General features: G+C 36.9%; 3 protein-coding genes across 3 annotated transcripts; 2 read left to right on the forward strand and 1 right to left on the reverse strand.

Annotated features, from left to right (window-relative positions):
* Positions 1–235: 235 nt before the first annotated feature.
* FOMMEDRAFT_161334 (uncharacterized protein) lies at positions 236–766 on the forward strand (the record flags this gene model as incomplete). The annotated part of the gene is made up of 1 exon (XM_007270940.1): positions 236–766. One exon carries the CDS (start codon positions 236–238, stop codon positions 764–766), a length of 531 nt encoding a protein of 176 aa, XP_007271002.1.
* Positions 767–9,834: 9,068 nt separating this feature from the next.
* Positions 9,835–10,194, forward strand: FOMMEDRAFT_49936 (uncharacterized protein; the record flags this gene model as incomplete). The annotated part of the gene is made up of 2 exons (XM_007270890.1): positions 9,835–9,929; positions 9,981–10,194. Coding segments are annotated over 2 exons (309 nt in total), but the record flags the coding sequence as incomplete, so codon positions are not given.
* A 7,041-nt stretch (positions 10,195–17,235) lies between these two features.
* On the reverse strand, positions 17,236–17,754 carry FOMMEDRAFT_95756 (uncharacterized protein; the record flags this gene model as incomplete). The annotated part of the gene is made up of 1 exon (XM_007270908.1): positions 17,236–17,754. The coding sequence occupies one exon, from the start codon at positions 17,752–17,754 to the stop codon at positions 17,236–17,238; it is 519 nt and encodes a 172-aa protein (XP_007270970.1).
* Between the last annotated feature and the right edge of the window lie 8,899 nt (positions 17,755–26,653).

The raw sequence follows: 26,653 nt of genomic DNA on the forward strand, positions 1-26,653 counted from the left end.
AATACTCGATTGTACAACGCTTGACAATCTGCTTAGTGGAGGAACAGTATCGGCAGAGACAAGCAGTCAGCTTGTTCAAGTCAACCCTGCCATTGTGAACGGTGAAATTAGACGATCATGGATGACTACATCAATCATCTCGAGCGCAATTCTGGGCAGATTATGTGATAAGAACGATGCTCAATTTTTGAGCCGGTTACAATCGGCTTTTCTGAATTTCACAGACTGTTCCGACATGTTCAAACCAACCGCTGGCTTTGTTTTCGAAGTTATGGGTCACAAGTATATTGTGGCCAACACAAAGACGCTGTTCACCATTCGGTCTCTCAGTAATATGTCTAGCGAGGATTTGGATTTATCACACGTATCAGGTGTTCATAAGTTCTCGCTGCACGATCAACGAGTCGATTTGGAGCGCGTTAATCAATACCACAGGCCACTTGCTACGAATGTTGCTGGAATCGATGCATACGCGTTCGAAGTGTCTACCAACAACACCATTTGTGGGATCGTCTTCTTCCAGTTTACAATAGCGATGGGACATCCGATACATTACGTGTTCATAAATAAGCTCTGGCAAATGTGGCATCGTGATTATCGGCATTGGACATGGAAACTTGTCTTTGTTGTCACCGAGGAAAACGAGCGTGATTTCGAAGAACAGCAGTGGAAGCCGAGTAGTGGGGCGAATACTTGGAAGGGAAGAGTTTCACAGTATGTTATAGGTGTCAATGCAGGGGCACTTTGGGAGGCAATGCATACCTAGTTACACTTTTCTGTGACTTTTTCCCAACACAGCAATGTTTATGTATACTTCTTTGTAAACTTGCAGATGATAGTAGAGAGAAGACACCTTTGGATTCTTTAAACTGTCTGAACAAGTATTTCTCTGGTGGACCTACTTTAGAGTATGAGAAGATGATAGATATTATTACTCTGACTGAATCAAGTATGTACTCCTTTCAGTCGTTCCTGCCAAATGCTCGCGTCCTAGTGAAGAAAGCCCATTCGAATTTTTGAAGCACTCCAAAGTTGCTAACATGGCGCCATCGTCGTTTGCTACACCATTGGTATACGAAAAAAAATCAAGAGACTGGTCACAGGATCTTGGACGACCGACCCCACCCAGATACCGATGTGCCTCCTATTACATTACTATATGCTGGATTTGGACGTTTCATAGATATCTATCAAGGTGATGAAGAGGCCCCGGTCTTAAGTAGGGAGGATGCTGTACACTTTGAGATGGCTGTTGATGAATTCGCAGAGAAGATGACTTGTTTCTATAATCGTGAGGAGTCCAGGAGGGACGTAGCAATAATGATTCTTAACAGAATCCTGCCTACCTTCGCAGGTCCTGTGAGAGTGGCAGCATCTGCTGTTTCTGAAAATCAACAATCAGATGGCGACATTTGGGGAAAGGACGAAATAATGTTATTTGTCAAGGAGATCAAAAACCACTCTTGTGCAAGCAAGACAGTTCCAATGGTCCAAGGAACAGGTTATATAGCATCAAAATTGAAAACAGTGATGGAAGGGGATGAACGTCTGCAAGACTTAATTGGCAGATCAAGGTTACCATCTGTTGGTCTAACTATTGTCAGTGAGCCTATTATGCTTTTGCTGGGGCACACAGTCAACGAACAAAATATTCCAGGCCCTTATATTGCATTCTATACAGTAATTTTCCTTGGTGGCAAGTTTCGAGTTGTCAATCTGACTGCCACACTATCGTGTGTTCGATCTGCCTGCAATGGTCATGACAGAAAAGGTCTATATGCAGCATTCACTGTAGTGTCTGTCCTAGTGGGTCAAATAAAAGAAGACATCGAACGCCTTGATGAAGGAGTGCTTGTAAATCAACATGCAGACATTCTTTTCCCCTACATTCACTTGCTGCCAAAGTACAACGACTGTACAGACACTATACTTAATTTCTGCATTGCCAAATGGTATGATGATCAACAAGACTCCCAGCTCTTGTACATTGCTGAGACAGACAACAAGGAGGAGATCATTGTGAAGTTTGTACAGTAGTACTCAATAGATCTCCACAAGTTTTGTGCTGACTTGGGTCACACACCAAAAATACATGGTTTTGACAAACTGCCTGGTGGCTGGCATGTAGTCACAATGGATTATTACCCAATAGCTGTACCAATTCTCTGTGCACAAAAGCTGTCTGATTGTTGAGAGCAGTGGGCAAGTGAGCTGTAGCATCTTGTGGACTTGTTTCACAAAACAGAATTTGTTCATAGCAATCTGTGTGATGCAAACATCATCTGTGCCAACAAGGAAATGATGTTGGTCGACTTTGATTGGGGTGGAAGATCTGGGGAAGCTTGTTATCTGACTGTCAAGCTGAATCCTGAACTGACAGATGGTCAACACAAGACAGACTTGAAGATCAGGATAGTGGATAATAACCGAGTATTGGAGAAGACACTGAAGAAGATTCGTGTATAGTTGCTGAAGTCCAGTCCTGGTCCAGTCCGGGTGTACTTCACCTGGACTCAGGACTGGACCAAAATTGCGGTCCAGGAGTGTCCCAGACTGTGGACCAGACTTATGTGGACAGTTACTGGACTGGACCCAAGTTCCAGTCCAGTTTCAGACTGTCCATGACCAGACTTGAGAGAACAATTTGAGAGGTGTCAGCACATTATTTTTTGTATCTAAGTACATAGATAATATAAATAATTATGAAGCCCCTTGTAATAAGTCTTTAAGATTTCTATGGATTCAAATGTTTCAGGCAGTAAGTGGTTTTGCCTTTTGGTATCAACAAGTCAAATCCTTACAATTGTCCAGGCATAGCTTATGTAATAGCTTCTCTGTCAAAGGTTTGCAAGTTTGCAATACTGCTCCCAGCACTAGAGAAACGTCAGACAAGAAGGAAATCAAAGTTGTAATCAAAGAGACTGAAAAGTAAAATGGATTTCAGAATATGTACTACAAATAATTCTGTGCTACAAACAATCACACAAAACATTCAAGTCCAGAGTCTAGTCTGAGTCCAGACTGGTCTATTGGTCTGGGAAAGTTCTCAATTTGATGGATACAGGACCAGACCCCCCTTAGACCCATGAGGACTGGACTGTAGAGGACCAGTCCTCAGGTCCAGTCCTGTGTCCAGACTGAGTCTGCTAGATCTGGGACTGGACATTAGCAACTATAGATTTGTAGGGTGTAGACTGTACCTGTTCTTCTCAATGTCTGTTTCAGCTAGAACAATAGTACTTTCATATTTTTACTTTACAAGAAACATGCACCAATACTGTGTCTGTTACTGATTTACATTAATTAATGTGTGTTCAACCCTTAGGGACTTAGGGTCAACACATATACACATATATAAAGAGTAAAGTAGCAATCTGAAAATTTTAAGTGTTGTGTCTCCCCCTACATTCTTTCAGGTTATGAGCCTTGACTAGTGCATATAAGTATGGCACCAACAACAAGGGTGAAGGACAGATTGTCCCCCCTGCACAGTCTACTACAAACAAGACTACTATGAAGTCTACTATGAACAAGACTACTACAAAGCCTGCTACAAATGAGAAGCTAACAGACACTTGACAATACAAAATGACAAAGAGCACACTAAACTTCAGCAATTCAATGCTGAAAGATGTTAGGATCCCCAAATTCTTTGATAGGATTGAGAAGCTTACAGGCCTGAAAATTTTTAAAATATGGTGGCTCTACATTACAAACGTGCTAGCAGCAATGTTGCTTAGCAATCACCTTATGACTGACCCACTGTCAAACAATACAAACAGTATACATATGGGTCAGGTAATTTACTATTGTCTCACAAAGACAATGAGTCCACTTGTCTATACAAATGTAACTATGTATACTATGACAAAAGCCCTCATACAGGTGCTCAACAAACACTACAACATACAGACAGTACTGACCCAAGCAGTCAACTTGTCTCAGTTGTTCACAGTCTTAGGACACGTCTCCCAATTTGACAAGATGCTTGACAAGATCAAGCAGACATATACACAGCTTGCAGCTCATAACAAAGCACCTAACAACAATATGTATATCTCAGCCATAAATCTGGCAATACCAAACAAGTACAAATGGGTAGCTTCTGTAGCCAATAAGCAGATAACATTGTATAATAGCCTACCTACAATATTGGCAGCTGATAGCCAAGTACTCACACTAGCCAAGTTAATCACTGAGCTACACAATGTATTTGCTGAGTAGCAATCACAGAACCACAGAACAGTACATAAGTATGTAAATAACTTTGCTTAAGGTTAAGGATGTGGCTGTGGCAATACAAAGCCTTATACAATGAAATGCTACAATTGTGATAAGCCTGGACATATGTCTAAGGACTGCTGTAAGCCTCCTACAGATGCTACAAAGGAAGCATACTAAAAGAAGGCACCTTACACACACACAACAATGACAACATCACTTGTCCCTAGTGGTAATTCTACTACAGTCATCACAAACCTGTCTATTAGGCTATTACAATCAATGATTACAAACTCATCAGCCTCTATTGTAGAAATCGAAAACGTGAGCATAGAGATACTGAACAATACTGTACAATCTGTACAAGCTGTAAAAATGCAAATTGACAGTACACTACCTGTGCAATCTGTACAATCTGCTAAAACAATACAAACATTGCTGATTGACAAATTCATGAAGGGTTACAATCCTAACATATGTATCAATCAATTACAACATAATAATACACAATTAATGTATTGTATTAATATACTTGACTCAGGCACAAACATTCACACTATGCCTTACTGATTTTGATTAACAAACATACAATCTATGAAACCCATTCATGTTACAGTTGCAAACAAAAACAAACTCATGCTCAGTTCTAATAGAGTGATGACATACAATCTACACTGTAAAGTAGGTGAAACGAATGTAAACAACAGTATGCTAATGCTACACAACATCTATTATCACCCCAATCTAAGCTTTACATTAATCAGTAAGGCACTCTTGTGTGCTGAGGGATATCATCTTGTGAAGACAAGAAACCTATGCATAGTCTACTTGCCTACTAATAAAAAGATTGGTGAAATACATGTTTGTAATAACCTATATGTAATAATATTGCACCATTGCATCCTAAACACTATTATGATTATTGAACTACATAAATGTATGGGTCATGTCAATTTTGACTATCTACAAAAGATCATACAAAATCATCCTGAGATCATAGAACAAAAGATAACAGACAATAAAAGTGCTCAATGTACTGATTGCATACAAGCAAACATACAGCAAAATCCAATACTGTATACACACACTATGTCTCTTGCACAACAGTATGGCAAACATTTGCACATTAATATTTGGGGACCTGCCTCTATACAGGTATACAGCCAGTACAACTATGTGTTTACAATTGTTGATAATGCTACACAATAGGTCAAAATGATCCTACTGAAACATAAGAGTGACACATTTACAGAATATGTTAAACATACAATAAAACTATTTACACAAAACAGTGTAAAAGTAAAAATACTACAAAGTGACAACAATACAGTCTTTCTAAGTCATGAATTTACAGTGTACATTGAAAGCTATGGAACAATACAGCAATTAACAGTACATGATACCCTGCAACAAAACAGAGTTGCAGAACACATACACAAAACAATTTTTAACAGTATACAAGCATACTTATTATTATCTCAACTACCTGTGAAGCTATGGGTATATGCTGTACAATATCAAACGTTCATACATAACAGAATGCCACACACTACAATCGATTTTTCTATGCCTTATTTTAAATGATTCAAAAGGCAATTCATATTCAATATACTATGAGAGTTCAGTACTCATTGTATTATACAAAACAAACATGCACACAAACTACAACCTTGCAGTATTACTGCTAGATGGTTAGGATATGGCAATGATAATAAAGGCCACATAGTATGGCATACAAATAAAATTACAATCGAATGTAACATCCAATTCATAGATGAACAAATGTCTAGAATTGTAGGGGAGAAATCCAATACAATGAACAAAAACAACAATGAAAATAATAATGCTACTAGTAATCACAACAACAATAATAGCAATGAACAACTATGCAAGTCTACATGACAACAACAAACAACCAAAAGAGTGAGAGGATTAAACTATGATGAAGCATTAAACCTTGCAATTTACCTTACAGAATTCAATGAATTTATCAACAAAACATATAGCAATCCATTAATGTATTACAACACTATCACAAGAAAAGATAAAGACAAGTGGATCAAAGCTATGAATGACAAAATTATGTCTTTAAAGAATTATAATACATGGGATTATGCATATCCACCTACAGACACAAATATTATTGGAACACAATTTGTCTACAAAATAAAGTGACTTGCTAACAGCAAAGTAGACAAATACAAAGCACAATTAGTAGTGCAAGGTTATGCTCAGAAAGACAGAATAGACTTCTATTCAGATGATCTATTTGCCCTAGTAACGAAATTAACAACAGTACAATTACTATTAAGCTGGGCAGCTTCTAAAGACTACAAGATACATCAAATTGATGTCAAGTCAGTATATCTCTACAGTGAATTAAATGATAACAAGCACATCTACATACAACCTCCTCTAGGCAAACTACTTAACAATATTGAGCCAGGACAGGTATTAAAACTAAATAAAGCACTTTACAGCTTGAAACAAGTAGGACAACATTAGTACAAAAAGATTACTGAAATTCTATTAAAGATTGGTATGCAACAAGCAAACTACAATAACACTGTATTCTATAAGAAACAGCATAATGCAACAGTCCTAACATTGTTTATGCATGTTGATGATATTACTATAATTGGTGAAAACATTGCCATGGTAAATGCATTCAAACAAGCTTTACAACAATATGTAACATTTACAGACAGTAACAAAATTCATTGGCTACTCAGTATTGAAATACACTGAGATAGATCACAACAAATTATTAGCTTACAGCAAAAACACTACACTGAAAACATAATACAATGATTTAAATTCAAAAATGAAAGGCCATTAAGGATACCTATGGCACTCAGGATGTACTTAACAAGTACAAACAATACAAATGATGACAATGACAACAAACAATTCATGCAGACAATTCCTTACATGAATATGGTAGGATTGTTAAGATATATTGCTGATTGTACAAGGCCAGACATTTTGTATACTACTAGTCAATTAGCACACTATCTACAAAAACCCGGCATGCAGCACTACAACACAGTAAAGTATTGCTTCCAATATCTACACAGAACGACAAACTACTGGTTGCATCTCAGCAGAACAAAGCTGCCTACGTTACAAGGATACTGCAATGCTGACAGCTGAATGACCAAAGGTCACCAATCAATCAACAGATACATCTTCCAAATTGGGAGCAGCACCATATTGTGGGCTAGTAAACGACAGAACTTGGTACCATTATCAACTTCTGAAGCAGAGTTGCAAGCACTGGCATACATGATTCAAGAAGCCATCTGGCTTAAACAACTTGCTGAGGAAGTACTGCAGACAGAATCAGCACCACTGACAATCTATTATGACAATCAGGGCACAATCAAAACTGTTAAATCCAAAGAATCTGCCTTCAACACACAAACAAAACATCTTGATCTATGTAAGGACTTTGTGTAATGTTATATTCAGAATGGCTACATCAATGTACACTATGTGTAATCAGAGAATCAGGCAGCAGATATCCTTACAAAAGCCTTATACTAGTGCTCTGTGTGTAGTGTATATGCTTATGTGTGTAAATTCTCTAACATATACACATACACACATAAATGTAGAGTCTGGGGGAGCTATACAATACACTAGTAGCATATACAGTGTATACAGTGTATACACTTACAAAGAAGGTATATAGGTAGTGTAGTTACTATAGACATTGAATATAACTAAATAGACTTGTTCACTGCCTTCAAAGTATGCTTTACCATCATCAAGTCCTCAATAGTTCCAGGGCAAAGGCTTGAACGACAAAAAGCAATAGTATCTTGTCCAGATGAGAAGATTTGTTCAACAGCAACAGAAGAACCTGTAAAACAGACCTGAATATTATTTGAAAATGATGCAAAGAACAACATACCTAGAATACAATGTATATCCTGAGCAAATAGTGATAATAAAGGAAACTGAGCACATTGGCCAGCCCACCATTTGACAGGGTCACAGTCTGTCTATGACTGTTCCTGCTTCATGGAGAAGTACTCCTCAAGCTCAGTGTTACTGTTTGACAGCTCGTTGGTGGAGAAAAGATTTGCAATATCATGTACACTTGTTTCAGTGTTGTCCATGAGAGCATCCGAAGAGATTGCATCACCTTGATAACGAATAACGTAAGTTGAATGAAAATGTTCCTTGAGTGTACACTTTGCCTCGTCAATGAGTTGTAGCAGTCAGGCATCACTGATAGCATTCTGTTTCATTCCAGAGTATAAGATACGAGGGTCCAAGACTAAGGATATAGACAAAAGTATAAGTACTGATGAGCAAGAGTAAGGTAACGACTTACGTGTAGCCCATAAGTAATAAGGTGATGCAACAAACCAGGTAAGATAGTCAGCAAGTTTCTTGTGTGCTGTGTGTAGTGCATCTTTTAGTTGTAGTGGTGTAGTAGCAGGAAAGTCTTGTATTGCTTTGCAGAGACTGTTCTAGAGGTGTAAAAAGTACCCATAGGACACTAGTGATGGAGTGAGAGACAGTTGGGGGGTGAGAGGAATGCTAACCATGCATATCATCATGCATGCAAAGTTTGAGTTTAAGGGCAGGTACAAAGAAGCAACCTATCTATAAAAGGCTGTTGAATTGATTAATGTCAGATTAAATAGGGAGAACTGCTGATCTCCTAGGTCTCTTGTGTACTGCGTATATGTTGTATACACTGTATACAGGATTTTTTGGGGCAAAGTATACACATATGCATGTAAAAATACGTGTGTATTTTCAGCTCCAAAAGTCATTTACAATACACTGTGTAACCGTATACGCTGAAGGCATAACTGTAAATTATGCTATGGTGCAGAGCACTAGCCCATCTTAATTCTGTTACGAGTTGCAAGTTGCAAGGAAGCTCAGCTTTGTAGAGGACCCTGGTAAGGTTGATGCCGAGTTTCCTCACAACTAGGAAGAATTGAGATGATTGAGTTGTGAATTTTGTGTCGATCAGATTTCTTGTGATTTGAGTGGACAAACAAGTAAGGGATACAAGAAACATCATTTAATTTCAAAGTCCGACAACTCACAAGCACTCCAGAGTGCTTGCGAGTTGTTGCGCGTTTGACTACTACTTTAGGCAAGCACGCAACCTGATCCCCATCTTAACCACCCGATTTTCATCTTGGCACTTTGGCATTTTTGGCATATTTCTTACATGCTGTGCACAACTCACAACTTGCAAGAGAATTGAGATGGGCTACTACCTTATACGTCATGCAGATCAAGCACCTTATCAATCTTATTGGTCTTAGCATGCAGGTTAGTTAGATTGTTCAGGCTTGCAGGGGAGTGTTTGACCCTTAGGGACTTAGGGTCAACGCATATACGCATATATAAAGAGTAAAGTAGCAATCTGAAAATTTTAAGTGTTGCGTCTCCCCCCACATTCTTTCAATGTGCTGCAAAAGTATTGTGCAATTCCCTCCTTTCTCGGATGAGGGATCAGTGTCGGATGAGGGATCAGTGTTGGACAAGGAACCAGTTCCAGTTACTTTTTTCAATTTGAAAAAACTACCGTTTTGGCCGAAAACCAATATACAACTTATGGGCGCAAATTTCGCAACGCAGTTTATGATCCGGGACGAGTACAAGAAGCTTGATGAATTCGTCACAGAAAAAGCGCCCAAATATGTACTGGTTATTGGACAACCGGGCATAGGTTCGTACAACCTTTTTACAACAGATGGACACAGGAGACTTACGCCACAACCAAGCAAAACTGTATATCTGACCTACTGTCTTTTGTCTCGACTTACCGAGAAAAAGCAGACGATTTTGATGTTAAACCCCAGCAAGTGTTATTTATTCCAGGACGAAGGCGTTTACAAATTTCCACGAGATTTGTACGACCGGACCGATAATCACGAGATTATACAACAACCCCTCGAGACACTGATCCTGTATGACTGCAACGCGAGTCATTCAACCGTAACGCCGAGTCGTTCTGGGGTACAAATGCTAGTCACAACGTCCCCTATGCGGTCATGATATCATACTTTTGAAAAGAATCATAAGCCGTCGAGGTTTATCATGCAGACGTGGACATGGCGCGGGATTTATTTGTCTCGGTAAGCACACTCTATTGCTCTCAGAACTTAGTACTGAAGCATGTTTCTAGCCGTATGGCTAAACAGCGGCGTTCTCCAAAACAATTGGCTGAAGAATATAGGATCTATGGAGTATAGTTGCTGATGTCCGGTCCCGGACCCAGCGGACTCGGTCCGGACGCAGGACTGGACCTGAGGACCGGTCCTCTACAGTCCAGTCCTCATGGGTCCAAGGGGGTCCGGTCCTGTGTCCATCAAATTGAGAACTTTCCCGGACCGATGGACCAGTCCGGACTCGGACTGGACTCTGGACTTGAATGTTTTGTGTGATTGTTTGTAGCACAGAATTATTTGTAGTACATATTCTGAAATCCATTTTACTTTTCAGTCTCTTTGATTACAACTTTGATTTCCTTCTTGTCTGACGTTTCTCCAGTGCTGGGAGCAGTATTGCAAACTTGCAAACCTTTGACAGAGAAGCTATTACATAAGCTATGCCTGGACGATTGTAAGGATTTGACTTGTTGATACCAAAAGGCAAAACTGCTTACTGCCTGAAACATTTGAATCCATAGAAATCTTAAAGACTTATTACAAGGGGCTTCATAATTATTTATATTATCTATGTACTTAGATACAAAAAATAATGTGCTGACACCTCTCAAATTGTTCTCTCAAGTCTGGTCATGGACAGTCCAACACTGGACTGGAACTTGGGTCCAGTCCAGTAACTGTCCACATAAGTCCAGTCCACAGTCTGGGACACTCCCAGACCACAATTTTGGTCCAGTCCTGAGTCCAGGTGAAGTACACCCAGACTGGACCAGGACCAGACTTCAGCAACTATACTATGGAGGGTCAGCACAAACTTTGCTCAACAAGGAAGAAACTTTTGCCAAGAATGAGCTGGAGAGAGCAATTACCAACTGACAGCTGCTCAACAATTTAATCAGTCAGCAACAAACAGTGCCAACAGATACAAGCAGTAGTGCTCCACACTGTAGTGTAATTTACAGTTACACCTTCAGCATATACAGTTACACAGTGTATTGTAAATGACTTTTGGAGCTGAAAATACATGCATATTTTTACACATGTATGTGTATACTTTGCCCCAAAAAATCCTGTATACAGTGTATACAACATATACACAGTACACAAGAGACCTAGGAGATCAGCAGTTCTCCCTATTTAATCTGACATCGATCGATTCAACAGCCTTTTATAGATAGGTTGCTTCTTTGTACCTGCCCTTAAACTCAAACTTTGCATGCATGATGATATGTACAGTTAGCATTCCTCTCACCCCCTGACTGTCTCTCACTCCATCACTAGTGTCCTATGGGTACTTTTTACACCTCCAGAACAGTCTCTGCAAAGCAATACAAGACTTTCCTGCTACTGCACCACTACAACTAAAAGATACACTACACACAGCACACAAGAAACTTGCTGACTATCTTACCTGGTTTGTTGCATCACCTTATTACTTATGGGCTACACATAAGTTGTTACCTTACTCTTGCTCATCAGTACTTATACTTTTGTCTATATCCTTAGTCTTGGACCCTCATATCTCATACTCTGGAATGAAACAGAATGCTATTGGTGATGCCTGACTGCTACAACTCATCAATGAGGCAAAGCATACACTTGAGGAACATTTTCATTCAACTTACATTATTTGTTATCAAGGCAATGCAATCTCTTCAGATGCTCTCATGGACAACACTGAAACAAGTGTACATGATATTGCAAGTCTTTTCTCCACCAACAAGCTGTCAAACAGTAACACTGAGCTTGAGGAGTACTTCTCCATGAAGCAGGAACAGTCATGGACAGACTGTGACCCTGTCAAATGGTGGGCTGGCCAATGTGCTCAGTTTCCTTTATTATCACTATTTGCTCAGGATATACATTGTATTCTAGGTATGTTGTTCTTTGCATCATTTTCAAATAATATTCAGGTCTGTTTTACAGGTTCTTCTGTTACTGTTGAACAGATCTTCTCATCTGGACAAGATACTATTGCTTTTTGTTGTTCAAGCCTTTGCCCTGGAACTATTGAGGACTTGATGATGGTAAAGCATACTTTGAAGGCAGTGAACAAGTCTATTTAGTTATATTCAATGTCTATAGTAACTACACTACCTATATACCTTCTTTGTAAGCATATATACTGTATATACTGTATACACTACTAGTGTATCATATAGCTCCTCCAGACTCTACATTTACGTGTGTATGTGTATATGTTAGAGAATTTACATGCATAAGCATATACACTACACACAGAGTACTAACAAGTAGTCAGCTTATTCAAATCAACCCTGCAATTGAGAACAGTGAAGTTCAACAGTCATTGATGACTGTATCAATCATCTTGAGCATAATTCTGGGCAGATTATGTGACAAGAACAATACTCAATTTTGGGTCTGATTACAATCAGCCTTTCTAAATTTTATAGACTGTTCCAACATGTTCAGACCATCTGCCAGTGCTGTGTTCGAAGTTACAGGTCACAAGTATATTGTGGCCAACACAAAGACACTGTTCACCATTCAGTCTATCAGCTATCTGTCTAGCAAGAAGTTGGATTTGTTGCATGTAACAGGTGTTCACAACTTTGCAGAGCATGATCAGCAAGTCAATTTGGAGTGCTTTAACCAATACTACATACTGCTTGCTAAGAATGCTGCTGGAATCAATGCATACACATTCGAAGTATCTGACAACAACACCATTTGTGGGATCGTCCTCTTCCAATTCACAATAGCAACCAAACATCTGATACATGACACATACATAAAGAAGCTCTGGAAAATGTGGGGGAGGAATTATCAGCATTGGACATGGAAACTTGTCTTTGTCGTCCCTGAGGGAAACAACAATGCTTTTGAAGAACAGTGGTGGTGGCTGAGTAGTACAGAGAATACTTGGAAGGGGAGAGTTTTGCAGTATGTTATGGGTGTTAATATAGAGGCACTTTGGGAGGCAATGCATATTTAGTTACACTTTTCTGTAACGTTTTCCTAACACAGTAATGTATATGTGTACTTCAATCTAATGTTTATATAGCTTAGTAGGAACATAAGAATATGATGGACATTATTACTATAGTTAGTTCAAGTATATATTTTGTTCTCTGCCTGTTTACAAGATTTAGCCAATTCCTTAAAAGTTTAACTAATTTATATGTGTAGTAGTTGTTCTAGTTAAACACTTGTATTCTAGTAAAGAAAGCCTGTTTAAAGTTTTAAAGTACTCTAAATTTGTTATAGCCATTTGTAAAAGTATTGCAAAAATGGAAAATCATGTGATTTTTTGACACAAGTGTGATAAAACAAAAGAAAATGCTATACCTCACTCAAATCTGGACAGAATCGAGTACTTTTTCTTGTAAATTCATATGTTTTAAATTAGCTTCAAATAGACACTTTAAACATTAAATTTGAGTAAAAATTGACTAAGATATAGTAAAAATGACTACTTTTTCATGTATTTTCTGTTAGAGGAGATGTGTTCTCTAGGTTGATAGTACTCTCAAACTGCAAATGTAGACCTGCAGCCCTTAATCCAACTATATTCCCAAAGCTACCAGCTAGGATTTATGCTAAGAGAATAAGTAGGAATATGAGAAGAGTTAAAAAACTAAGAAACTACTGTATTTACAGACTACTTTTTATAATAACTAAATAACAAGAGTAAAGTAAGGAATAAAACTTGAGAATAAGATCAAAGAAATAATAAGGACAATTATTACAAAGCTAACAGGCATATTAGAGGTTAGGAAGAATTAACAGAGTATTATACATTAAAAAATATAGACTAAGAGACTATTATACAAAAGAGGTACAAGTTACTATATTAGGCAAGAAATGGATTAGCTGTGTTGTGAACTGAAATGAAAACTCATTTCAGTTCTTCTGTAAGTTCTTTACTATACACTGTATTTGTAGTATTCTAGATGTATAAATGCTTTTTGTAAAACTAATTAAGATATAAAGAAAATAAAATAGGTTTAATTCTACAGTTCTAACATTATCTCTCTCCTTAGGTTGTACATCCTGGACAACTGAATATAGGGGCTATTTTGCCTAAGTAAAGTGTCAAAGTCTCTAAAGGTTCCCTTTAGAATGTTTAGTTATTTTAGAGTACTAGAATAAGTTTTATAAAAATTTCTAACAGTATTCTGAGTATAAGTAAAGTTATTTTCAGACTATTAAGTTGCTTCCTAATATCCTACCCATTTGACAAGGAACTGAAGCTTTCCCTTGTAGAGTTAAGAGTCAAAAATAGTCTCAACTTTGTATTTAATCTTATTATTTATAAGTTTAGGTAAAGGAGGAGGAGAATATTAAAGACTTAAGGAATATATAGTTTGAGCAGAATCTTATTAAATACTAGGTGAATCAACTATCCCTAAGATAGTTTGAGCTTATATATACTAGCTTCAACCTTTGAGTCAACTTTAAAAGGACTAAACTACTTGTTATTAAACTTCTTAGTAAGTCTAGTAGTCTTTATATTCCTTAAGTCTAAATACACTATATCTTTTAGCTTGTACTATATAGAGGGGCCTGAATAACAATTATAGTACTTCTTTATAACTTTAACAGTTTAGTCCAGGCTTTTCTTTACAAGTTCCTAAACATCTTTAATATGCTTAGCCTATTATTTAACAGAATATGTACTAGTCTCAGTCAAAACTGATCCAAAGCCTACAGGGTGTCTTCCAGAGTTGATATAGAATAGAGAGAACTTTGTAGTAGAGTGTTCTCAATTGTTATATGTAAACTCAGCCATAGAAATCCATTCTGCCCAGTCTGACTACTTATAGTCAACATACAAGCAAAGATACTGTTCTATCTCTTGATTAATACACTCAGTTTGACTATCAGTTTGAGGATAATATACTGTAGAGGGGTTCCCTTCAATATGAAGAGTGTTGTAAAGTTCCCTCATGAATTTAGTATCAAATTACAGTCCTCTGTCATGTATAATCTTCCTGAGTAATCCATAGAGTCTAAAGACTTGATCCCTGTACAGTCTAGCCATTCTCTCAGCTGTAACCTTTGTAGTAGTTGGAAGAGTATGTATTTGCTTAAAGAAACAATCCACAATGACACAGATAGTATTAAATCCCTTAGACTCAGGCAATTCACCAATTAAATTAACAGATATTACCTGCTAAGGTCTAGCAAGTGTATTATGAGGATGTAATGCCTTTTGTCTTGTAGTGTGTAGGGATTTCGTTCTTTAGCATTTATCACAGCCTTGAACATACTTCTTAGTGTTTGTCCTCATCTGTAGCCACTAGAACTCTCTCTGAATCATTTCAAGTGTCTTCCTATACTCTGAATGTTCTACAAGTAGGGAATCATGATATTCCTTCAGAACCATTGGTACAAGGTCTAATGGAACATATATCTTTGAATTGCAGCACATATAGTCATCTCTAATAAGTATACTAGCTAGGTACTCCTCTCCTTTGTCTAATAATTCCTTCTAAGCATCCTGGATCTTTTACAGAGTGACTTTACTGCCTGTATACACTATTCCTCTTAACTAGGAGTCTTTAATAAAGGTAACATCTTTGTTATCATGCTCTCCCTTATTAAATTGAGGACTTCTAGACAGTGCATCTGCTTTTACAAGTGTTTTTCCAGGTTTATACATTAAAACAAAGTTATAGTCTGTCAGTTCTATTCTCTAGCAAGCCTGTCTGCAGTTTAACTTGTGGGGAGCCTTAAAGTATGTCAAATTAGTATGGTCAGACCATACTTTAAAGGTTTGTCTTGCTCCCAACAAGTACTGGCACTAGTCCTTAATGGCTTCAATAATAGCAAGCATTTCTTTATCATAGATCTTATAATTTCACTCTGCAGGGTTTAGAGATTGAGATCTGAATACTACAGGATGTCATACACCATTTTGCTTTTGAGAAAGGACTGCTCCAAGTGTATAATTAGACGAATCAGCTTCTACTCTGAAGAGATCATACTCATTTGGAATTGTAAGGACAGGCTGTAAGCTCAATTGTCTCTTAAGCTCTTCCATAGCCTCTCTTTACTCTTTCTCTCAGGTAAATGGAACCTTCCCAGTTAGTTTAGTGAGTGGACAAGCTATTTTGCTATAGTCCTTAATGAATCTGCAATACCAGTTGTAGAAACCAGTAAACTGTTGTAACTACTTCAAGTTCTTTGGTTCTGGCCATTCATTAATAGGCTTTACTTTTTTCAGGTGTATTTGAATCTTGTTGTTCCTAATAATGTGTCCAAGATACTTAGTAGTAGATCTTTCGAATTCACACTTCTAGGGCTTAAGGAACAAGTGATTCTCCTGTAGGATTGTAAAAACCTTTTGAACTAGGTGTCTATACTCTTTAATATCTTTATAATAGATGAGAATATTGTCTAGATAGATAACAACTAATCCCTCATTGATTAATTCACTAAAGATATTGTTTACAAAGCCCTGGAATGTAGTAGGAGCATTTGTGAGACTAAAGAACATGACTGTAGGCTCAAACAATCCTAGATTCGTTCTGAAAGCTGCCTTCTACTCATTACCCTCTCTAATTCAAATATTATAGTATTCTCAGCATACATTAAGCTTTGTGAAGTACTTAGAATCTTTGACCTTATCCAGAAGCTCTTGAATTAAAGGTAGAGAGTACTTGTTCTTAATAGTACCTTTATTAAGCTTTCTGTAATCTTGGATTGGTCTCAAAGATCCATCCTCCTTCTTGATAAAGAAGAAAGGCAATACTTTGAGGGACTTTGAATATTGAATCCTTCCTAAAGCCAGATTCTCAGAAATGAAATCCTTGAGCACATCTTGTTCTCTGAGAGCTAGAGAGTATACTTTACAATCTGTAGCCTTAAAATCCGGCTTTAGATTAATAGTATGGTCCTAAGATTAATGCTCTAGTAACTGCTCAAAGGATTCTTTACTGAATACATCCTTGTATACTTCAAGATAGTAAGGGATTGTAAAAACCAGGGTAGGATCATCATCAGTTCTCCTTAAGTACTCTGGGACATCTGGATACGTCTCTGCTTCATTCAAGGACATGGAACAACTGTCTGGACATCTAGTAAAGGACACAATACCTTGTCCCCAATCAATTTCCAGATTATGCTTGTTTAACCAATCATATTCTAGAAAGATATTACTAGATACTAGTGTAGTGACTGCCAGACAAATTGTCTCTGTATACACTTTAACAGAGAGTTCCACTTCAACATAGTCCTTTAGGAGACCTCCATCATTACTTGTACTATTAGTATTAAAGACTAGGAAGGGATTCTTAAAAGGATATATTGTTAACTTGTTGTTCTTGACAAAACCTACATTTATGTATGATCCAGTACACCCTGAATCAATCAGAGTATGTGTATTGATGAGTCCATAATCTGTTTTAATTGTCAAGAACATATCCAGTTGCCTTCCAGTGCTAGAGCAAATGTACAAAGCTTCCCTAGGAGAAACTGAGCCTACAAGTCTATAAGGGATGTTCAAAACCTTTCTTACACTTTCTGCCTCTTCACAGACTTTAGAATCAAGAGGTTTATTAAAGAAATAAGAGTCTTCACTGTCCAGAGTGTCATAGTACAAACAATGGTCATCTATATTTGATTCAGATGTCTAGTATCAATTATTTACATAACAGTAACACTGTTCTAGCTCTTTCTCAGACAATATAGTGTCTATGCCTAAGGATTGACAAAAGACTCCTCTTCCTCAACCTGTTCCTCATCTGATTCTTCATCTATGAAGTCCCCTTCCTCTAATTCCTGCATTACTTCTACAAAAGCAAACCTCTCCTTGGGTCCTATAGCTCTGAGAATCATCCTAACTCTTTAATACTGAGAAGGACAAACTCTGACAAAGTGACCAATCTCTCTACAAATGTAACAAGCTCGATTTTTCTTAGTATTGTTAATTGAGATGTCTATTGGTTCTCTAGCTCCCAAGAATGTTTTTCTATTGGGAGTTGACCTGAAAGGATGTAAGGTTGGTTGAGAACTTGTCTGTACATTTAGGGCTTTAAAATGCATAGTAGGATTGGATTGAGGAGAGTTGTGAGCCTTGTTGGGAAGATTGAAGTGTAGACAATTGTCAGATTGTCTATCAGAGAGTCCCCTGTATGTAAGAGTCTCTCTGAGTCAAGTTTTATTGTTGTCAATCTGAATTACATACTTTTTCCATTCCTCATAAATACCTAGAACTAGTAATAGACACATTAACTGACAAAGTACTTCAGGATTAAGAGCATACTAAAGTAAATCAATCAATATAGTATTATATACTTTACTACTCAGTCTAGCTTTGGTCTTAAGAATCTCAAACTGTTGGAAAAAGACATCTACAGAGTAATTTCCTTGCTTGAGTTGTCTAAGCTTCTAGATAAACGTTTCCTTCTTACTAGGGTCATCAAATGATTTCCCTAGTTACTCAATAAACTCTTAGAATGTTTGTGTGCAAAGAATCTTGCCATTAGTGTCTGTGTTTTGAGTAACCCAATTTTCTGTCTATACAGTAACTGTCCCTTCCTTTAGATAAGAAAGTACAAAGAGTATCTTCTTTTAACTGTTATAGAAGGCTCTTTTGTTGGCTAGAATATATAGGAGACATTCTCTTTTAAAGTCCTAATAATCCTTACCTCCTTTATACTCTCTAGGAGTAGTAGTAATCTTTCTAAGGTTTCTAGAAGGAGTATAGTATATTACTACAGCTACAGCTTGACTAGTAGCTTCTGTAATCAACTGGGAGACTGAATGTATGTCTAAGTACATATATACACCTTGCTAGAGTAGTACAGGCTTGTGAGAGAGTGTAAGGGAGTTTTCTGAAGGATTTGACATTGTTCCTAAAGCTAGCTCTAATGAATCAACTTCTGAAGTACTGAATACTCTTTCAAATGCTTGAGCAAGCTCCAAAACGTTTGGGTCTTTGTCAGAGGCTAGTGTGAATGACTATGAACAATGTATAAGTTCTAGCAACAGTTCCTTCAACTAGTTTACTGTCTAGGTGACTTTGATCTTTCAGTTTTAAACTCTTAAGCTACTTATATGTACTCTATTCTAAGCACAATCTAGTGACTCTTATCCAATAACACTAAATAACTGTAAGACAATGCTGGACTTTCAGACTGTGAGGTCCCTAAAGGTATTGCTACTTGAGAGAGGCTCTAGTCAACCAGTAAACAAAGGCTAGGGGTTGAGCTTCACAAGTGGTAGGTCAAAAAGCATCTAGAAAAGAGTGTAGCTATGCAAATTGTAAAGACTACACACAAACTCAAAAGAGTGAAAGAGAGTGAAGGATGACAGTGATACAACCTTGAGAGTAGAGTATAAAATAATAGAAAATGAAGTAACAAATGAGTGAGGGACAATATAGAATTAATGGAATGGTAAATCAGTTTAATAGTTCTTTAAGAAAGTAAAAGTATGTTTATAAAGGGGGTAAGAAATACTCAAACAAGTAGTGGCTCAGTTTAAGTAAACCAATCAAGTAGTGGCTCAGATTAGGCAGATTGGGCAGATTGAGGAGCAGATTGAGTAGGGAGGAGTGACTGAGCAGTAGCTTGAGTTAGGGATAGTTGAGTAGTAGCTCTAACTATATGTAAGACAAATTGAACAGTAGTTCAGACTCAAAGGAGAGTAGGATTGGATAAAGAGGATAGTCAAGCAGTAGCTTGGACTAGGAGAGTATTGATTGAGCAGCAGCTCAGACTAAGAGTAGTATTAAGGTAGAGACAAGTTTTTTAACTCTTATATTAGGGGAGAAGTGTTCTCTAGATTAATAGTACTCTCAAACTGTAAATGTAACTTGTAGCCCTTAAACCAACTTTATTCCCAAAGCTACCAGCTAGGATTTATGCTAGGAGAACAAGTAGGAATACAAGAAGAGTCAAAAAACTAAGGAACTACTGTATCTATAAGTTGCTTTTTATAATAACTAAATAATAAGAGTAAACTAAGGAATGAAACTTGAGAATAAGATAAAAGAGATAATAAGAACAAATATTGTGAAGCCAACAGGCACATCAGAGGCTAGGAAGAATTAACAGAGTGTTGTGTATTAAGGAATATAGGCTAAGAGGCCATTACACAAAAGAGGCACAAGTTACTATATTAGGCAAGAAATGGATTAGCTGTATTGTAATTATATGTACTACCTTGTGTCTCTGTAACTCTCTCCTGTGCTCAATACTGATACAATCTCTATAAAACTTTGTAGAACAATAGATAAGATGTCAAGGATTATGAAAATCTAGTAGTAATATTGGTTTTTTGCAACACTGATAGAAATATGAAGAAAATGAAATAAGTCCACTCCTGCAATCCTAACAGGATCCTTTTTGGCCTAGTATGTAAGCTTGCTTGTGTCTTTCTTGTCTCTTGTACATACTAATTGTTCTCTTACATAATTACTCAATTCCTTGACTGTAATCTGATAGTTATTTCCTAAGACTTTACTAGTAAAAAGCTTAATGCTAGTCTCATTCTAGGTGTGGTTTGTATACATTTCACCCTTTGTACTACCTATATACACACTCATTTGCTCTGTCTCTGTTCTATGTACTACTATACAAATGTAACTATAGTAGTTCAACAGTAATAGGTCTTCAGGTTGTATCCAGCCTTTAAGAGACAATGTCTTACATCCTGGTAGGTCATTAGTGTACTACTAGCCTATAATAGACATGGACTTATTACTAGATTGTAATTGTTTTTGCCTTAAGCCTACAAGGGACAAGGACTTATACTTTGAGACAATAGTAAGGACTTGGTTAGACAAATATGAGCTTACTAGAATGATAAGGTTGCCTTTCAGTATTGAAATCACTGTCTTAAGGTAGGAAGTAGTACTTAAGTAGTTTAAATGTTTAGCATTTATGTTAGTACTACTTACTATGTCCTCTAAACCTGGATATGTGTGCTCAGTGTTTTTAACATTGTCCTTAGGAATGTCCTTACAATGTCTAGAACATTGTACTATATTAATAAGGGTTTTTGTTACAATCAGAAAGTGTTTTACTATGCTCCAGATTATCCTTACTCACTAGGGGTCAACTAGTAAGTAGTCACTGTCTCTCTCTACAAATCTCTTTCAAAACTTACTTGCTCTTTGTGCTAGACAATAAGACAATACTAAGGGTTGATCAGATCCTAGACAATACTTACAACCTAGCAGGATTGATAGGGGATTGATTTATACAGTCAAAAATATGTAAGGATATATAGAATAGTCTTACATAAGGGAAATTCTCTTCTTTACTAGCACACTCAATACACTGACTAGGATAATCAGTAATTGAGTATTGAGAAAGGGGAAAAGAAACCTCTAACTCTTAGTCTGAAGACTCTTTCTATATATAGTTACATATGTAGTAAATACAAGTAGGCTAACTAGTAACAAAAAAACACTTATAAGTACTCACAACACCTTCATAGTAAGGAGTGCACTTGTACACTCTCAGTACAAGAGTGTAATTACTATAATAGTAAGCTCTGAGACACATACAGGACCAGGTTGTAGTAAAGTAGTTAGAGAAGTAGGCTAGGGGCTAGGAGGAGAATAAGGATAGACAGGTTTACTAGGAAGGCTGACTGTACATTCTGAAGGATTAGAAGCTGTAGGAGGACATTGTCTAAGCTCATTATAACAATCTGACTGTAGGACATCTGGGCTAACACAAAACACAGGAACTCATTACTTAGAACTACTAGTAGTTAGGAATACAGAGAGAAATCCTGAAGTACATAACTGGTTGTAATACATACTAACAGACTAAGGCCTACTAGACAAGGTTTCAGACTCCCCTACATTTGTATTAGATTCTAGATCACTCTTAGGAAGAAGTCTTAGTGGACCTGATTAGTAAGTTACCTAAGTCTTAGGGTTACAACACTATCTGTATAATTGTTGACTGATTCTCTAAGTAAGTCTATACAGTTCCAACCTAAACAGAACTCACTTCTAAAGGTATAGTATGTATCTATCAGGATTATGTCTTCTAGTTGTACAGACTCTCTCAGAAGCTTATTCACAATTGTGAACAACAATTTGAGTCAAAATTCATATAGGACTTGTATGTACTTCTCAGAATTCAAGGAAACCCTTCTACTACATATTACCTACAGACTGATAGTCAAACTGAGCAAGTCAATCAGGAGATTGAGCTCTACCTCCAGATGTTTATTAATCATCAGTAGTCAGATTGGTCTCAATAGTTAGCTCTGACAGAATTTATACACAATAACTAGTAACACTTTATAACAGGATAGTCTCTGTTCTTCCTCAACTATGAGAGACATTTGTATTAGAGGTCAGTTCTGAACTGGAACAGTAGTTCTGAATCTGTAACAGACTTTACAGAACAGATGTGTAAGACTAGGGAGGACACACAAGCTCTTTTAAAGAAGGTAGTACAGGTTATAAAGTAGAACTATAATTAGAAGAGATTTATAACTAAGGATTACCAGCCTAGTAACAAAGTTATACTAGAAGCTACTAATCTGACCACAGATTGCCTAATAAAGAAGGTGGACAACAAGTACTTCAGACCCTTTGTCATTAAAAAGAAGGTTAGTGTCTCTGTCTACAAACTCTAACTTCTAGCAACCTGAAAGTACATACACTTAGTGTTTAATAAGGTTCTGTTGTCTTAGTACTATGATCCAGGTTTTCCTTTACAACAAAGACCTCTACTGCCTCCACCAGAACTCATTAGTTCTGAACCAGAATACAAAGTAGAGTACATAGTAGATAATAAGCTAGTACACAGAAAACTCAAGTTCCTTGTTTACTAGAAAGGGTACTTAGTAGAAGAACACACTTAGGAACCTGCTGAGAATCTTACTCATACTCTTAAGGCAATCTAAGACTTCTATCAACTTCATCCAGGTGTTCTGTACAAACTCAGCCTTACAGATTTCCAAGCCCTACTGTTTCAACCTATACTCAAACTACTAACCAAGCCTAATATTCACTAATTAGAATGATTAGTTTTAGAGGGAGGGTAATGTTACAGTTCTCTACTCTTACACCTTCAGTTCTACAGGTTCTACACCCTTCTGTACTAGAACTTGGGACTTCTGTCCCTTAAGAGTATTGTTTATAGACTATATGTAGACTAACTCTTACTACTACTCCTCTTTACTTCATCATTCTGTTCCTTTGACCACCCCTTCATTCCTGGTTCATTCTATAGTCTCTTACTCTTTGTCTATCCCTTCATTCTTTGTACATTTATCTTTAACCTTCCCTTCCTTCATTTCTTTGTAGTTTATCATTCTTAGTGGCTCACCCTTTCCTGAGTACTCTTGTGTAGTTTAGTATATATAAGTGTACAAGATCAGACTAGTTCTATAGTCTTAATCTTGTTTACTCTAAGTAGTTCTGTACTCTTAGGCTCATTCTATATACTCTACTCTTGTCTCACTCCCTCTCTACATCTGTTCTGTGAGTTCTGACTACATTCTAGTGCTTGTACTCTGTATTTCTGTTGTGTAGGATAGTTGTAGTCTAGGTCCCCTTACTAAGCCTTTAGGCCCCCTCTACACTATTACTAACACTATCCTACTCATTCTACTAAATACTACTAACCTTAGCTTCTATACCTTGTGTCTATAATATACAATACCTTGTAAACCTCCTCTTCTCCTTCTACCAGACCCAGTCAATTAAGAGTATGTTGTAGAAAGAGTACATTATTATTTGAGTCATAATGCTTGAGTTAGTTAGTATAGAATTCTAGAAAGGTCTGATTAGAGTTGAGTAGCTCTAGAGTGTATTCCAACTTGTCTGAGTTTACTACAATAATAAAGTACAGTCTATTATAGTGAGGCATGGATTTTGCAGTACATTCTAGTGTTTGTACAAGATAGTTCTGGTAGTAATTGTGAGTAGAGAGTATAACTTAGTCTCTTACTACAAAACAATCTTTAGTAGTACAGTCTTGATTTGTATAATGTACTTAGTGGGTCTTAGCTGTTAGAAGAGTATCTTGTGCCTTAGTAACATCCTAATGTATGTAGACTAGGAATTCTAATACTTGTACTTTCAGAGAATCTAGTTGTAACTGTTCTGGTTATATAAGTAGTAAAACTATCTATAGTAAGTATTCATAATGTAGTTAGAACAGGGAATATCCTGTAGAAGTGTTTACCATATTTATAATACAGAACCAGACCTATAAGAGCTGAGCTTGCTAACCCTACTGTTAGTAATCAATATAGAAGTATAACAACTAGCTTACTATCTTATTAGTATGCTTACTTACTCTGTCTATCTCTAAGTAGTATACTATCAACATCTTCAGCTTTACACCTGTTCTTATATATAATACAGTCTAAAATCCAGACAGGAACAGACAGTCTTGGTTGGAAACAATTTCCTGAGGTAAGCTGTTTTTACAATACTATTTGTTAAAGAACAGTTCCACAAATTCTTCTACTATTATGTCTATCCTACACAGTTTAATCCTAATGTCTGTACTACTTAGTCAATCCATCATTGTCACTATTCTGTTGTATCTACTGTCTTCTAGCAACAGTCTGACAAAGTCAATTGTAATACTCTTAAAACACACATTTAGAACTAGTAGTAAATGTAGCAAACTAGTAGGTTTTGTAGTTAGGTTCTTATTGTGTTAGTATACATTGTAGCTTAGAATATAATTCTGTTCAAGATCCTAACACATGTTAGACTAATAGAATGAGTTGTATAAGGACAGATAAGTCTTGTCTGTACTGAAATGTTCTAGTTTATTATGTGTAAGATAGTACAAGGTTTTGTACACATTTTCAGAGCTTAGAATCACTGACTGGTTGTCTAAGTATAGTAGTCCTTAATCCTTACAAGCTCCTACAATACTTCTAAGATTGTATTAAAGCTTGCAACAGAACTCATTTGTGTCATAACTGTTCCTGATTGTTGTAAGAAGGTTAGGATCTGTAGAGATTTGTATAGACATACTTTCTAAGGTCTCCTATACTAGGTTCTCATTTTCCAGACTAGTATCAAAGTCTGAGTAATAGGAGAGCACATTAGCAACTGTGTTCTCTTCTCCTTTAATGTAATAAAACTCATAGTTATACTAGGAAAGCTCCTCCATCTACTAGGCTTGTCTCTAGAACAGATTACACTGTGTATCTAAGTATTTGAGAGTACAGTAATTTGTATAAACATGGAAATGTACTCCTAGGAGGTAAATGCACTATTTCTTGAGTGTGTAAACAATTGTAAGGAGTTTTGTAAGGATATGTAGGATAGCCTTACATGAGGGAAATTCTCTTCTTTACCAGCACACTCAATACACTGACTGGGGTAATCAGTAATCAAGCATTGAGAAGGGGAAAAGAATCCCCTAACCCTTAGCCTGAAGACTCTTTATATATACAGTTACATGTGTAGTGGATACAAGTAGGCTAACTAGTAACGAAAAAACACCTACAAGCACCCACAACACCTTCATAGCAAGGAGCATGCTTGTACACTCTCAGCACAAGAGTGTAATCACTACAAGTTTGCACTTGTGTACTAGGTAACTGTGTTCTGTACTGTTGTATTACTTAGACTTGAATGTTACAGGTTTTACTGTTTTCTATAAGGATCCAACACTGAGGACTACTCTAGTCCTAGAATCACTTACATCCATTATTACATAAATCTGCTCACCTAAATCATAGTCTACAGAAGTGAGACACTCATAGCTAGTAACAATAGACTTTATTGTGTTAAAAGTACATTAGTGTTCTGGTTTCTACTCTAGAAACACCTTATTACAATCTTTACTTATGAGTAGAGAAAGAACTATAGTATGTTTTATATGGTACAGAAGGTATACTATAATATACTACAAAAGTCTGAGAAACCTACAAACATCTCAGGCTCTCTAGAGCTGTGGCCACTCTAGAATGTGCTTGACCTTGTCTGAGTCTACTTCTGTACCCTTTTCTGTAATTAGATATCTGAGAAACTTAACCTCTGTATAGAATAACTTAGTTTTCTTCTGTGAACAGATAAGACCCTTGTTACAGAGTGTCTACATAATCTTTCTATGTTTCTAATGTGTTCTGCCTCTGACTCTAACTAGATAATAATATTATCTAGGTAGACATGACAGATCCTTCTAATAAGATGTTCTAAGGCCCTTGTAACCCTCTACTGTTGTGTAGCTAGTGTGTTACATAATCCTATTAGTATGATTGTCTACTCATATAATCTGAACAGAGTACTAATTGTAGTGAGCAGGATGTGTTCTGGATTCATATGAGTTTGGAAGAATATGTTAATTATGTCAATCTTTACATATATGTATTCT

This window comes from Fomitiporia mediterranea (assembly GCF_000271605.1).
Source record: "Fomitiporia mediterranea MF3/22 unplaced genomic scaffold FOMMEscaffold_15, whole genome shotgun sequence".
Taxonomy (NCBI): domain Eukaryota; kingdom Fungi; phylum Basidiomycota; class Agaricomycetes; order Hymenochaetales; family Hymenochaetaceae; genus Fomitiporia; species Fomitiporia mediterranea.